General features: G+C 43.9%; 1 protein-coding gene across 1 annotated transcript in view; it reads right to left on the minus strand.

The window, feature by feature from the left end:
- Positions 1 to 6616: 6616 nt before the first annotated feature.
- kctd16b (potassium channel tetramerization domain containing 16b) overlaps positions 6617 to 16599 on the minus strand; it is a gene marked incomplete at both ends in the record, with an annotated part of 107112 nt that continues 97129 nt past the window's right edge. The window contains one exon of the mRNA XM_080014122.1: positions 6617 to 7104. Coding sequence (XP_079870248.1) covers positions 6617 to 7104 — 488 coding nt within the window. The remainder of the gene's footprint in view (positions 7105 to 16599) is intronic.

Genomic DNA, 16599 nt, shown 5'->3' on the forward strand with positions numbered 1-16599 from the left:
CCCAATAACATACAGGCTATACAGTAAGAGATCTAGGAAACACCCAGCGAGCCATCTGGTGTTGTTTGCAGGGCTGTAATCGGCCCGCAGGCCAGGGGTTTGTCCTCCTCTTCTGAAAAGAAATGTCCCAAGTGAGAAGGTCGCTGGACAGCAGGTCGTGGTCTCATCGCTGAGTTTCTAGTTCATGATGCTAAACAGCAGACAAGAGCAACACATTTGTGCTTATCTTTTTTTTTTTTTGCAAGTTTTCTTTTTTTTCTGTTAAATATTTTCTGTTCTTTCACATTATTTCCATCTTCACGAGAACAGACTAGGTTAAATCTGTAATAGTTTTTGTACACCAACATGCTCACATTGTTCCCAAAACTCTTTTTTTGTGTTGTATTTTTTGTTTGCTTATTTTATTCTTTCATCACATACACCAAAACAGACACTCTTTTTCTGTTCTGACCAGACTGTGCGGGGTATATAGTGGCTTTCAGTGAGCAAAGTATTCTTAAAGGGCATATTAAGAGATAATTGTGTCTTGAGCACCAAAACAAACCACAACAGAGAAAAAAATGAGTTTCAACTTGGGCACTTGAAAGGAAAGTAGAATATGGTGTACTGCTTTCGGTGCTAGTAAAAATTCCATATGCGATTATTGCACAATTTGACTTTTAAGCTGACTTCACGTTGAATCCGAAAACGCATCCGGCAGTCAAATCGTACCCCCCAGTATCCATAGGATGAACTGCGTCTAGATTTTGCGTCGTAGGCTCTCTCTTTTTTTCTGTTTTTCCAAAACCTGCCTTTGCCATTTTATTTAATGAACGGGCACTAAGAAATGCCTTTTACTGTTTTAGCTCCAAAAATGTTATTTACATCTTCATCTTTGGATTTTTTCAAATATGTTTCCTTTATAAATGCAAAATTCATACATAAAATTGCTGATTTATCCTGATTAATCCAACTATGATTATATGTGTTGTAGCTTTTCACCTGCGGAATGCGACTCTCCATAGCAATTAATTGGCTCACAGTTTGTTGTTGTGTTGTTTGTCAGATTCAGTGTAAAGCCGGCTTTACATCTACATTCACACATTTACGTCTCTGTCATTCTATAATATAACGATTGCTCGGTTTCCCTTGGGTTGAAAACAAAAAAAACATGAAAGTGTTTGGGCCGTTTTGTGGACAGAATTATTCACTGTGTATAGTGCCTCTCTACTGTAACTTTGTAATGTGTGTCTACTGGTGTGGGGGCGTGTGTGAGGTGACGTTAATTTACACCTTCATTCTCCATTAATACTTTTCTAGTTAGTTTTTGTACTTTTTAACTTTATACATTGTGCAAGAAGCGCTGCAGACAGCTATAGAAGGCCACCGTGTGACTCCCACTCCCAATCTAAGTCTCTTCCTCAAAACATCAAATCTGGAATTTTCACGATGAAACTGGATTGGAGAGAATTCTTCCAAAATAGTTCTGCTCGACTAACTGACCGTGCTCGGTACCACAGGGACGACAAAAAAATAAAAAAATAAATAAAATTCATTAAGACAAATGGTAGAGTTAACTCTGGTCCTTGCTCGCTTTATATTCTAGTTGACATGACAACCAAAAAAACAACCCCAAAAAACTCCATGATGTGTACAAAATTAGATTGTCAACGTATGTTTATTCTGTGAATTGATTTGATACAGTATTTGGTGACCAACAATGAACAGTATCAAAGTATTTGGTTCTGATAGTTCCATATTTTAAGATACAGAGCAACTTCATTTTTTATTGTAATTTTAACAAAAAGGATTGAACAACTGACTGACTGAATTCAGAATTGCTGCATTATTAGCTTTATTTCTATGTTTTATTTATTATTATTGTTATTATAATAATAATTATTATTAGTATGTTTTTTATGTTTATTTTATTTATTATTTATCATATTGTTATTTCAAAATATTATGGTTACGTATTTATTTTATTATTTACTGTCTCCATCCCTGTCATATACCTAAACTGGAACTTTTTATCTGAAAATAAAACGCCTCAGCATTTGTTTATAGTTTATAATGTAATATTTTCCCAGCTGAACTCACCAGTCTCACAATGTTAAACTGAGAATATCTGAATTACATTATTGTCACTCTACTGCATCACTTAGGGACAGATCAGCAGTTGTGCCTTCTGCCTACACTTTATATACATTTAGCAGATATAATACATAATATGGGTCATATATAATTTATAGAATTTATTTACATGTGATTTAGCTGCGTGGCTTTTTGAGCGTTTTTCATCCCACAGGATGGGAATTGAAACTGTGATATACTAGCAACACAGAAAGAGAAATTAAAGTTAGCATATTTACAAGAGGAGAATGTATTCGTTGTTTTGAATCTAGCACCTATTGCGATCGTGCAACCACAAACATTACAGACTATGGGAGACATGTTGAATTTTTTTACGATTCACTTGTTTTTTCTTCCTATTTAGACTCAAACTCTTTGACAGTCGCATACAGAGACTTTGAGACAGCAACACAATTCTAAGGGCATTGTAAGTCCATGATAGATAATCATTTAAAAACTTCATAACTTTTAATTACAAAAATAAATACAATATAACTATCATATCAACTATCAACTATCATAATGTAACTATAAATATCAACTTTCTATTAACTTATTTGGGATGTCCAGTAATGCTTTTTTTTACATAATAAGCTTTTCATCAAACTGTGTTTGTGCTTTGCAGAAAGCTATGACCTTCTCTGCGCTTCCATAAATGGTGATAACAAATCTATAGGCAGCTAAAACATATTTTCTCCCTCGCTTCTTTCTGTCTGTCTGCCAAAGAACTTTGCTTTTAATTGTATTTACTGGAAACCTAAACCTAAATATACTCACAAGAACCCCTCTGTTGAGTGCCCGATAGCTTTTAATTTTAGCGCTCTTATTTTCAATACTAGTGGTTTTAAACTGCAGCCGTAAATATCCACAATGTCTTGTAAGCGACAGCTTGCTTTGTTTTATGATGTCGCAGCAAACTCAGCCTTAGAGAAATTAAAAACAAACAATAAACAAATAATAAATAAATAAATAAATCTACTAATCAAACAATCATCACCAACATCCGTCTTTTCTCTGCATAGTTCATGGGAGGCAGAGAAGTTTCAAAGTATCCTTGTGTTGACCATATTCTATCATTTCGTACTATCTCGTCCTATTTTTATATTATTATACCATTTTGCACCATTCATCTCCACAAAACTATTACGATTATGTTGGTGCAAACAATAATATTGATGCAATCTGGACAGTTTCGCTAGGACCATTGAAATAATAAGTTTTCTTCTGATTTCTTCATAACCAAGGTTATGAGGGTTTTCAATTTATGATCTCAACCCTGAACAATATTCCATCACACAGGAAACATTTCTTCAATGTTAAATGTCGGTAATGTTCAGCACAGTAGTTGAACATTACTTGGCCATTGTTGGTAAAACACACCGAAGCACTTGGAGGACCCGGGTTCCTTTACTGACACCAAACACGGCAGAAGCTACTGATCAGCTCACCACATCGTCAATAGATCGTCGATAAATAATGTGTAGCTTGCAGAGCTCTGTCAGACAAAATTATGTGTAGCTTGCGGAGCTCTGTCAGACAAGTTGGCGGCGCCACACACTTCCACGCCCTTATCTGGCCGGCCTATTTAAGCAGTCAGTCCCGCCTGCTCTACCTGCTTTGTTGCCTGCTTGCTGTGTTGCTTTGCTGCCTCCACCTCCCCTGCATGCACTTGGGCTCTATTCTTCGATCAAATGGGGGATTTCGAGCTCATCACTCCAATATTTCTAGTTCGCTAAGTGCCTATGTTTGCTGTACACCTTGCTGGGAGTGATGAGCAGTACAGCCCAGACACCAACCTCAAACAATGCAAAAAAAATAATGATCATTTGAAAGTAAAGCTGAGAGTTGTCTGTCAGAACTATTGATTGGCACAACATTCACAGAATTGACAGAAAGCATCGAGTCTCTGAGACCAACAGTTACCACATGTGCATCTCTAGCTTACTTCACTGTGTTCGTAAAAAGGCGTATTTTAAATGGTTACGTGAGTGTGCTTCTCTGTCATGTGTATTTGTGTTTGCGTGCGTGCATTTCTACTTGTGTGCATCCACATCTGAGCTCTATGCATTTGACTATTTGTGTCACTTGTGCAGTTCCCGTTCAAAACATGCCTGTTCTGAACGTCCTTGGGTCCCCAGCAATACTCTTCCTGACAGAGCAGCAGCAGGGCGGGGGGTGTATTACAGTCCTATAATGGACAACATCGACAGTTTTAGCTCTTTAGCTTTGAACACCAGTTGTACAACCTCTACAATCATTTTCAGTGTGCATGGGTTTGACACTAATCATGAAGAAATCTGTAAAAAATAGGACTTTTCCAAGTTCAATAACGCTCAGACTAGGTAATAATAGACTACATGTTACATAAACTACATGTTACACAGCCTTTTTATTTGATAATAAAAGTTCAAAGACCTTTATTTTGAAATAAAAAGGCCAAAAGCCAAAGACTAGATCCTATAATTATATATATATATATATATATATATATATATATATATATATATATATATAAAATTTTCTTTTTCTAATTATATAATTATTATTCAATCTGAGTGTTCCCATGACATAAAAAGGTATCAAACTTTTAAATTTAAACATTTTAAATTAAAAACAGCTTTTATTTTGAAATTAAAAAGGTGTGCAACATGTAGATTAGATCTCAGAAGCATTTAGATTTAGTTTAAGTGTTCTCAGCCATATGACAGTAAAAAGCTATTGATCTTTGAATCATGTAATTTGTAGACTGTCCCTAATAAGCCAATGAAACAGCGACCGACTCTCAGTGTTGCTGCTGTCCATGAAGCTGCACCTCATTCCGGGGAAGTGAGTAGCTGCTCTCCCCTGTGAGTTCCAGGATGTCCGTTATAACATGATGTTTATCACGTGAAAATCGTCTAAATAAAGTTTCCCCGAATGAATGCAATACTTTTTACGTAGTTTTCAGTCTCTCTGGATCTGGAGGGCCACTCTCATGCTCTATCAGCCATGGTTTGCCATGGGCGAGCCACACTGGTTTTTATCCAATGGGGCCACGGAAGCATGTCAGTAGCTGTGTGTGTGTGTGTGTGTGTGTGTGTGTGTGTGTGTGTGTGTGTGTGTGTGTGTGTGTGTGTGTGTGTGTGTGTGTGTGTGTGTGTGTGTGTGTGTGTGTGTGTGTGCGCGTGCGCGTGTGCGTGTACGTGTGCGTGTGAGAATGTGAGGCACTGAGAGCCGGGTGAGAAGTCACAGCAGCGGCCGGCACTGCGGTAAGTATAGCGGTGATAAAATTCTTGTAAATGCAATGATAAAATTAAAATTATTGCCTCGTCACCGGTCCAACAACCAGCGGCCCACTGGGAATCTTCCCCCTTCTCCCGGCTGGCCACACCGGGCCTGCCCCACGCTTCATTGCACCACCAGCCTCACATTGGGACATTTCAACCAGAATCTGGAGCCTGGAGTCCGTCTGAGTCTAGATGAGGTTTGGAGCAAAAACTGAATTAGAAGCAGTGGAACAAATCCAGTTGGTGATAAAAGTGCAGCTTTCCTCAGAAGTTATTTTCAGAACCCCCCCCCCCCCCCCCCCAGTGTTCCAAAACAAGAAGTAAAAAACAAAAGAACAAAAAACTAAAAGCACGTTTAGGATGGAACCAGCTGTTTACGCCGCCCCAGCACCAAGAGAGCTCTGGGTTTAATTTATACATCTAGAGCCGGAATATTTGTCAGCGCTGGATGAATTATTAATGCGTTCGGATGCAGATTTATCTCTAACCTCTGGGCCACCTTGTTGCCTGAACGTTCAAACACTCTCCCTCACACACACACACACACACACACACACACACACACACACACACACACACACACACACACACACACACACACACACACACACACACACACACACACAAACACACAAAAATGAAAGTGTTTTTTTTTTTTCTGTTTAAACCGTCCCAGTTGAAACAGTGTTCTCTCCGTTAATACTAACCCAGAATAATAACTTTAGTAGTATACCCATTGATGTACTTGTAGGCTTTCGGGTGGTTGGTAAAAAACAAAACAAAAGAAGAGACGTTTTCTCTGCTCTCATTGGTCCTCGGGAGTTGAAATATTTGGAACCCTAAAACATTCAGCAAAGTAACGAGATACGTACATACGGTAGGCTACACATACTCTACACATAAAACGATAAAAGAGGCCATTTTGCACGCTTTGCAAGCCCTCGCTCGCTCGGCTTTTGGTCCCGGGTGGATGAGCGGTTCCCCGAAAACCCGAGTGTCGCCGCATTTCGTTCAAGTTCGTCAAGTTCTCAGTGTCAAGGTTGACGAGTTTGTAAACAGATCCTAGAATCCGAGATCCTTGGCGTCATCATTGTCGGGGGGAAAGGGGGAACGTGTGTGTGTGTGTGTGTGTGTGTGTGTGTGTGTGTGTGTGTGTGTGTGTGTGTGTCTGGGTGTGTGGTTTGGGTTGGGGTTCAAATTTGAAGTTCCAGTTCCATTAATGAATTCCTGCTTTTCCCTCAAAGGCGGTACTTCCGGAGTAGGTCGGCCTGCCAGTTGTACTTCCTCTCTGGGAAGCGCTCAGGGATCTTGATCTTGCGGAACTCCTGGATGCACTTCTCTAGCTCCTCCTCCACACTCAGCTTCTCCTTGGCCGGGCGCTTCTTGCAGGTGCTGGTGTCGCGGGCGCTGGCCGTCAGTGTGCGCAGCAGGTCGCTCTTGCGCCGCTGTTCCGACTGCTGCAGCACAGGGAGGGGGCCCTTCTTAGGCGGCCTGTCCAGGGTCTGGACGTGTGCATGGAGGTGGGCGTGGCCGTGGCCATGGCTGTGCGACTGGCGGCTGACGGGGCCACAGATGACGGTGCCCTGCGGGGAGCCGGCCTCCGACTGGCTCTCGGAGCTGGAGGTGGAGAGTTCGTTGAAGGAGGTGCCGCTCTCGCCCTCGCCGTCGCCCTTGTGGTTCTTGCAGCAGCAGTCGCAGGGTGGCGAGGACCAGCGGGACAGACCACCTGGAACACACGGGGGGAGGCAGGAAGAGATCATCAATTGGAATTGTGTTTAAATGGTACATTCGGGACATTAACATGCAACGCAATGCACTTGACCTGGGATGAAGTATTTTCTATCTTTTGCTTTTTTTATGAGGTGTTCTTTGCCTTTTTTGTGTTCTTTCTTCATTGGTTGTTATTTTTATATCAAACAGCTTTTGTGTTAAATTATCCAAAATAATAATGTCTAATTTATGAAATGCATCTACATTCATGAAACATGGTGACATAGTGCATCTACATTGTAAATGAACACTAATGTTAAAAGAAAAAGTACAAAGTACAAGGTCAAGATAGATAGATAGATAGATAGATAGGTAGATGGATGGATGGAGGGAGGGAGGGAGGGAGGGAGGGATAGATAGATGATAGATAGATAGATAGATAGATAGATAGATAGATAGATAGATAGATAGATAGATAGATAGATAGATAGATAGATAGATAGATAGATAGATAGATAGATAGATAGATAGATAGATAGATAGATAGATAGATAGATAGATAGATAGTCAAATCAGTACACACATACACATCAGATGTGAAAGAGAAAGTCGGCAAGCTCGTGTCAGCTATCATCACCTATAACAGAACCGACATCTGGATTCTGTAATGTCTAATAATAGAACTGGAGTGACTCACCACTTGGCAGCCGCTTTAAAACAAAATACAATACATCAGCTAGGGACTGTAAACTGCAAAATCATTTGGGCTTAAAAATGACATGTGAGATCTTTTGGTCTCACATGAAGTTCAGGTAGAGAGAACACTTTTTGCAGGAAAACAAGTCAATGTCATTGGATTTACTGATAAGCTGCCAGTTTGAATTCATTTTTGTCCCCATTTTGTAAATACGTCACTGTAGAATAAGGTGAGCAGCCATATTTATTCATCCAAAAAAAGAAAAGTACAAGCTCTCAACTGGGGTAATAACCAACAAAATAAAATATTGTGTGCAGCTCTGTGGTTTGGTACCAGCAGACCCTGCAGCTCTAGATCCAATTCCCAGCTCAGCTTCCCATGTTTGCCTGTGTGTGCGTGTGTGCGTGTGTGTGCGTGCATGTGTGCATGTGTGTGTGTGTGTGCATGTCTGTACTGTGTATGTGTTTATGTCTGTGTGTGTGTGTGTGTGCGCGCGCGCGTGCGTGTGTGTGTGTGTGTGTGTGTGTGTGTGTGTGAGTGTGTGTAGGGATCGACTCGAGAACCTCATTGACCAGTAACTTTTACAAGCAGGTCAATACAATCAATAAACAATGATCTTTTGAGAAAGTGTCTACAGGGGGAAATAAAAGGGGAAATTCGACCGCAACACAACATTGAAGTAATTCAACAGAACTGTTTGGATCTCCCTTGGCAGCACCGAACAGAGAGGAACTCAAACTCAAGAACCGCATTCTGAATGGACGCGTTTCAGCCCACAGCCTTCTTCAGAGCTTCTACATTCATTATTTATTTACGTATACACAATCCGGAGGGTACGCAACTACAGATTACAGTCAAGTTTATTTGGACATTCAGTATTTCAAGCAGTGTTAGCAGACAACTTTCGCTCCTCACTGAAACCTCAAACCCCTTCTACAGAGGGTTTTTTCGTGTCGCAGCCCACAGTCCCTCGGGCCACTGGTATTTCAACGTCTCGGCTTCGGGAGATGTCTCCCTTCTGGTCCCGTTGCCTATTTTTGTGCTCATAAAGTCGGCTCTCCAAAAATTCCCTGTCTCGTCTTCCCCGAATATAACAAAAGCCACGGGGAAATGAATCCTGAATCCATGAATATTTCACAAGATTTTACATGTCTTTCCCTCCTCCCTCTGATCTTTTAGGGCCGTGTGCGGGCCTAAGAAGTCATCAACCTTCATCATGGCGGTGCAACAGGGGCCACAGTTGGAGCACGGGGAAGATTACCCCAGGGATGGGTGTGGGGTGTTGGGGAGGAAAACAAATCAAGGCCTTGCATGATGATCCTTCCTCTGCAGAGGGTCTCCCAGATTACCACGATTGGTGGCAAATAAAGGTGGACAATATGGGTCGTTGGACAATTTGGGCCAGTGTCTCATAACTTGTACTACGTTGAGGACGGTTATTTGGCCAGAACTGGTGGGTCCTGGTCCAAAATGCGTTCTTGAATCCATTTTGAGCGGACCATGAGGGTGTATGTTCACTTCTTAAAAACAACACCACCACCACCACCACCAACAACAACAACACCACCACCACCACCACCACCAACAACAACAACAATAACAACAACAACAACAACAACAGCTATATATATATTGAAGTGTTCCGATGCTGTGCTTTCATTTTGAAACTGTTTCCTTACTGCGGCAGCCTCATGGCCTCATATCACCAACTTCCAAAAACCACAGCATCATGCGGTTTTATTTTAATTAAATCAATTAAGCTAATCTTATCAGATCGTTAAGCTACGCCCAAGCTTTCTCCATCAAAGCAACACTTTTTGTGCAGTGTTTTTAACAAAAAAAACATTGCAATTTACTTGATGAACCAAACTTTGAGGAAAATTTGGATCCTGAGACTGGACCTGTTGAGAACCACTGCTCTGTACAATCCACACAGACTGCAAGTGAACTCTGCGGTAGAAAATTTGGAAGATTTACATTTAGCAGATGCTTTTATCCAAAGCTAATTACAATTATTCAAACACCGATGGACGCAGCCATCAGGAGCAATTAGGGGTTAAGTGTCTTGCTCAAGGACACTACAGCATGCTAGCAGGAGGAGCCTGGGATCGAATAAGCAACCTTTAGATTACTGGATGACCAGCTCTACCTCCTGAGCTACCATCCCCTAAGGTCCCACCTAAGATCATCAAAATGGCGTATATGTGTCGCTGAGATACATTTACAAAGCGTCACATCAGGCTGGTGAATTGTTGGATAACTAGAGCTTGGCCAACTTCCCATGGCTGTAGTGAAGGGTAGAACAGGGGGCGGCCAGGGCATCCATATCTGCCTGAGAGCTCATTCTAACTTGCAGGTAACCAACACATTTGGAGCCAAAGCATAGTTTCCCTTTCACAAAATCCTCTCGTGCTACTGTTCAACCATTTTGAATGTGCTCAATCTTATGCAACCGTTATGTAATGGCTCTGCAAATATTCAGCCGTGTCCGGGTTAGTGATCTGGATTTCAAAGGAGCCTCTTCGGTTGTGTCCCGCCAGAGATGCATATCTGGACCGACCGAAACTGTATTTCATACCTTCTCAGAGGTCGGGTGTTTGATGTTAATTTTGGTGTTGGGAGGCTGTAGCTGGGGATTTTTGCCTTGTCAAAAGGAGGCAGGGGGTTTTGGTGAGAATGAGCACTAATGAAATCATCCGCCCCAAATCATGGATAGAGCAGTTTAACAACCTGCAGAGAGTTTGCCTAAAACACACAAAAGAAGCTGGGGGAGCCACACCTTGTACTGCAGGAAACAGACATTTATTTTTAATGCAAACCTTGTGAATAATTGAGCAGATATCTATTGCTGATATATTCCTCTCATGTTTTGTGAGGCATGAGATCAAAACCCTTGATGTACACATACGCAGGCAAGCACGCACGCACGCACGCATACACGCACGCACGCACGCACACACACACACAAACACACAAACACACACACAGAAAAACTACTGCAATGTAAAACACAAATATCACATAAAAAACCCACGCTAATGCATGCATTCATGCAAAAATCTACACATATACACAGATGCACATGCACACACACACATGCATCTACAATATGTACTCAAAAGAAAAAGTAGGAACACACACACACACACACAGACACACACACACACACACACGAACACACACACACACTGTAATACTCCAGTGGCTTTTAACGGATATTCCTTGACACCCCGTTCAATAGTATCACTTGCTTAGTACAAACAAACAATTTGCGACTATAAATATCCAAGTTTAAGAAGAATACTGATCGTTAAGCTTGTTTACATTGCAACGGCAATGCAAAAATCAATTCATATTCTCAATATTTGTTTTTATTACACATGAAAAAAACAACAACTGAAAAGGCCCCACCAACAAAGTCGCTTAAATAACCTTACTCTTGTTTTTCCATTTTGATGTGTTTGACCTGCTAAGCCAAATTCCATGTCAGAAACCTCCGATATGACTATGAAGTTTGACAGATTCTCATTTCTTTGCGTCTCAGACAGCTCCAACGCAGCTCCACTGACAGAACATGGTTCAAAAAAGCATGGTGAGTTTTTGTCAGTTTTTTTTTTGTGAGAAAAAAAAAGAAAAACCTGCCTTCATCCTAAGTCACCACCGTCATTCTCCTTGCACATGCTGTAACCAGCTAGAGATTCTTTATTTAAAGCTCCAACGACAAGTTATTCTTTACCGTCAATATTCTTCGCTATTATAATGCAAGGCAGGCCAAGCCATACCAAGTCTGCATTTTAGTTTAGTTACACATTTTAGTTATTGGGCCAAAGTAGAAGTTATCGTTCATATATAGACGGTTGCAAATCACCTTCCAAATAGCCGTTCAAAAAAATTATGAAAAATAAATAAACAAAAACAAATTCTCAGCAATTCTTTGGGGATTTGGGGGTCTGAGCAGTCCCTGAAATTTGAATTTTGCTTTGATTTTGCATACGTAGAGCAGGTAATTATAAAGACAAAGTATTCGATCATAGCTAAAGCAATTCTGACTTTTTGTTGTTGTGGTGTGGACCACACACCTCAGTTCCTCAGTGACAGCTCTGAATTTTAAGCTAGGAGGTAACAGTTTACAAAGCTTTTGCTGCACAATGTCTGGGAAGCTGTAGTTGTTTCTGAACCCATTTATACAATAATTTATACAATTTATCACATACTTATAGATAGTGATAGATACTTTATGTAACAACTGCATACTCAGGTATGTCCGCCAAACACGGCATGTACACCTAGTGGCACACGTGGTAACGTCCAACATGTAAAAGAGCAAAAATGTATGAGGGGAGCTCCAAGACGCTGCCCTCTATATCATCCACCGATGCACCACTGTAGAGGGCCCAAGAGGAGGACAGTCCCCTGATGAAGTGTGCACGCAGGCCCCGAGGGGCCTCTAATGACAGGCTCCTATAGGCCAAGTCTATGGCCTCCACCAGCCAATGAGCCAACCGCTCCTTACACAGGGGCCTACCCTTTGGTTGGGCGGCGAAGCACACAAACAACTGGCCCCCGCGCCTAAAGCCCTTAGTGCGGTCCATAGTGCGGTAATGACCTTCGGGGTTAAAGAAGCGTGAGGATGCATGACCACTCTATCACCTCCACCCACAATCTGTATGCAGTATTGGTGGAATGACAGTGCCTACAGCTAGCCTACCCATTTCACAGAGGAGCAAGGCAGTTTTCAGAGAAACCATCTTGATTTCTGTGGTGTTTAGGGGTTCAAATGGAGGCCCTGAAGAGCCTGCAGGACAACCAATAAGTTCCATGAAGGGATTAGGGACGCCCAGGCTCTGCGCAGGTGTTGCATGCCTTCCATGACATGCAGAAGTAGCTGCCGGATAGACCTTTAGTGTAGTGGCCTTTCCCCTCAACAAACAGTTTCTGCAGGATATGAGATATTGGCCTTATAGGGCAATCAGAGGGGTCTTCCCACTGCTGAACAGCAAAAATACGGCACCCCAGTGTGTATTGGGAGGGTGTAGAGGGCGGCCAGCATATTGGCAACCACTACATCTAAGAGGCCCTTCACCAGGAGCTTCTCCCTCTCAGGTACCAGGCCCGAAGGCACCACAGGCCTGGGTGTGGGTGCAAAATCGTTCCACACGCCAGCGTGAATAGGTCGCACCGGAGGGGAAGCTATACGAGGGACCCACACTCATGTCGCACAGATTGGCGAACCATGGATGGCTAGGCCAATAATGGGCCACCAGCTGCAGCGCGATGTTGTCCTCCCGCATCCTGTCCAGCACTGGCTGAAATAGTGCCACAGTGGGAAAAGCATAGAGCATACACCTCCTGCCACAGGTGGGCAAATACATCCACGCCCAACGGTGGCTCATTCCCCCCAAGGGGGAACCATAAAGTTCACTGCGTCATCTCTCAGGACGCAAACAGGTCCGCCCCACCAAACCGCATCCAGATCTCCTCCACCACCTGCGGGTCAAGGCACCAGTCTGCCACCCAGTGGGTTCCCCCTGGACAACAGCTCAGCCACATGGGTGAGGCAGCCAGGGATATGGACCGCCCGGAGGGAGAGAGGTTTCTGCTCTGCATTCAAGTAAATGGTTCGCCATCTGACACAGGAGGAGGGACCAGACCCCACCCTGGCGATTGATGTATACTATCGCTGACGTGTTGTCTAACCTTATCAAAACATGTCGGCCCTTGAGGGCTGGCAGGAAGTGCTGGAGAGCTAATCGCACCGTGTGCAGCTCCAACACATTTGTGTGGCTTTTCGCCCGTGTTACCGTCCGCCTCCCGTTTGCTGGTGCGTCTGTCGTAATGGGGGAGTAATCTGAAATGCTCCCCAGCGCAATTTCCCACATGAAGGAACAGTGCACATATCCACACTGACAAGGTCCTCACCCTGCGGTGCTTGTCCTTCACTGGGTGCAAATGCTTGGCCACGTACCATCGCCGGAACGCCCTGGCTTGCAGCATGGCAAGGCTTCAATTGGCTTCATATATTCTGATAAAAATGTCCCCTGGTACGGCGTGACACAATGGTACACCGGGATTTATGAGTTTTGCACATTTAATTGTCAAATATGTAATTGGGCTCAAACGGTATGGGAATAAGGCATGTATTTCATGACAGACATTTGGGTGCCCAATGTGTGCAGAATCCAGGACTTTTGCTCCTCAAACCTCACTGTCGTGAAGCCCATCGCTTCACCAAAGGCGGCAGTGGGGGACCTCGGGGCGTCAAGCAGTGGCGCCTAACCAGAGGGACCAAGCTACGCCCGGTAGCTTGGGCCACACATCGGGTGAGGTGGAGCTAGAGGTCCGTGGCCTTCTGCAGCTCCACAAGGGTTCCGTCGTCCAATGAGGCTGAGCTGGCGAGCTCTGCCTGCACTTTCGCATGGTAGCGCTAGAGCACGGCCTGCGTAGTGATGGTGCAGGCTGCCTGCCTGGACCCCAAGTAGGCCTTTTTGGCCACCACACCAGTTATTTAGCCTGTCACTAGGTGAGGCAGCCAGCGACGGGTCCTTCCTTTGGGGGTAAGGTAATGTAACCCAGCTCCTGGGCCTGATCCACGGAGCAGTGGGCCTCAAGCCCCCTCACTGGTGCATGCTCAGAGTAGGGATTCTCCCAACCCTTCGTCAGGTCTGTGTGGACGTCACGGAAGTGAGGGATAGGTGGAGTGTCCTAGCGAGGGGCTACAGCATAAAATTTCAAGTGCAGCATGGACATAGCCTTGTCTGGGACTGCTGCGCTGGAGAGGCCCAACTTTCTGGCCGCACACTGGAAAACCTCCAGGATCTCGTCATCCAGCAGCCTCAAGGGAGCCGAGGAAAGGCTGGAGCTCGGCCGGAGGCCGGGGAGGCTCTCCGACTCGTTTGACGCTTCCAAGTGTGACGACTCCATCTCGGCCCTGAAGCATAGCCCCTGCTGCAGTTCCTCCTGGATATAACTCGGGAAAGAGATCGGTGGGGATGTGGGAGCCGTGCTAGCACCAGGAGGAGTGGGGCGCGAATGGGACCAGCATCATTAGCTAGTGGTAATGCCGGGAGCAGGCTCATCTTCTCATATTCCTCCTCCGTCTGCATCCTCCTCGCACCAGCGTGCCGCCCGTCTCATGAAGGAGCCCAGGGAGAGCTGGGTGCAGGCAAGGCACTTGATGGCATCCTCCTGGAGGGCCACCTCGGCGTGCTACCTACCCAGGCACATCGTGCAGGACCAATGACCGATCGATCCTCTCCCTGCCGTGTCTGCAGTCCTACAACCTCCTCTACACCATTGCTCTTTTTCTTTGTCAGAGGAAAAAACGAGAGGGTTGGAAAAATACTTTTGAATAAAGAATATATATACTGCCTCACTCTATGGTACTTGAGCCACTGATTCGCACCGACTCGCACAAGTGGGATCCGAGAGTATCTTGTTGTGGATTCTTCTTATACAAAGTGAGAAAAGGGGAGGAAGCGGAAGTCGAGCCGTGTCAATACAGTATGTGCGGAGTTGAAACTTCCTCTGCCTTTCAGGCATGAATGCAGATCGTTTCGATTGGATTATGTGATCTGACCAGTCCCATGAGTAATAGATCGCAGTCCCTATGATAGGGAACCTGACATGACAGAGCCTTTAATACTTCATAATGTGTAACTGTACTTGTACTTTTGTACTTTTTCACTTTCCACCACTGAGCTTAAGTGAACAGGCTTACACACACACACACACACACACACACACACGCAGTAAGGTGCACATGTGGCCACGAGGGCATGAAGCCAGATTAACATGGTGCTTCATGACATCGTGCTTCTTTTCTTTGTTCAAGAAACGCTTTAGAAATTAATTTGCATCACTCAGCTGAATGGGAGCTCTCTGATCGATGGGGTGTATGCTCATAATTGGTGTTTTGAAAAACGACCCCGGATTGTGCTGAGTTGTTGAATCTGCCACCAGCTAATCCGCCTTCCTAAATAAAATAAACTGGATGGGACACAGCCAAGTTACAGTGACTGTCATTGGAGAGGCTTTGTTTGTGTGTGTGTGTGTGTGTGTGTGTGTGTGTGTGTGTGTGTGTGTGTGTGTGTGTGTGTGTGTGTGTGTGTGTGAGTCTCGGATTCTGTGTGTCTGGGATGGTGTGGCTGTATTTGTATGTGATTTTGTCTCTGTGTGTGAGTAGTTGCATGTGTGTGTGTATTATACATCTTTGTGTTTATTTGTGTGTTATTTAGTGTGTGAGGGTTCATTGTGTGTGTGTGTGTGTGTGTGTGTGTGTGCCTCATGCATGTATTATACATCTTTATGTTTTGTGGTGGATGGGATGGCTTGAGCAGCCACACCTGATGCTCGTTGTGGCTAACCAGCATCAGGTTTAAAAACCCCATCCACACACTCAGTCAAGATGGGAGCCCTGTGTCATGACGTGTTCCATCTGCTCCTGGCTAATTCCACCTCGCCTCATCTCTACAATAAACTGGTGTTATCAAGCCCCCGACGTCTGTGTCTCTGTGCTGGAGGGCCCTGAACACGCCACTAGGGTGGCATGTGGTGGCGAATCTGCCACATGTATATTTTGTAGGTTTCTTTGAAATTTGCATCTCCCTGTCTGTGTGAGTGCATGTGTCATGGTACCATGTGTGTATGTCACCCGAGAGGCTGTGTGTGTGATTGTGTGTATCTATATTACTGTGTATTTTTGTGTATTTCTGTTCTTTATGAATATTTTGTGTTTTTATAAGTTGGTGTGTATCTCCCAATGTGGGCCCATATACGTATGTGTATGTGAGTAGGTGTGTGTTTGTGTCTCTGCGT

The sequence above is a fragment of the Zeus faber genome, assembly GCF_960531495.2.
Source record: "Zeus faber genome assembly, chromosome: 14".
Taxonomy (NCBI): Eukaryota; Metazoa; Chordata; class Actinopteri; order Zeiformes; family Zeidae; genus Zeus; species Zeus faber.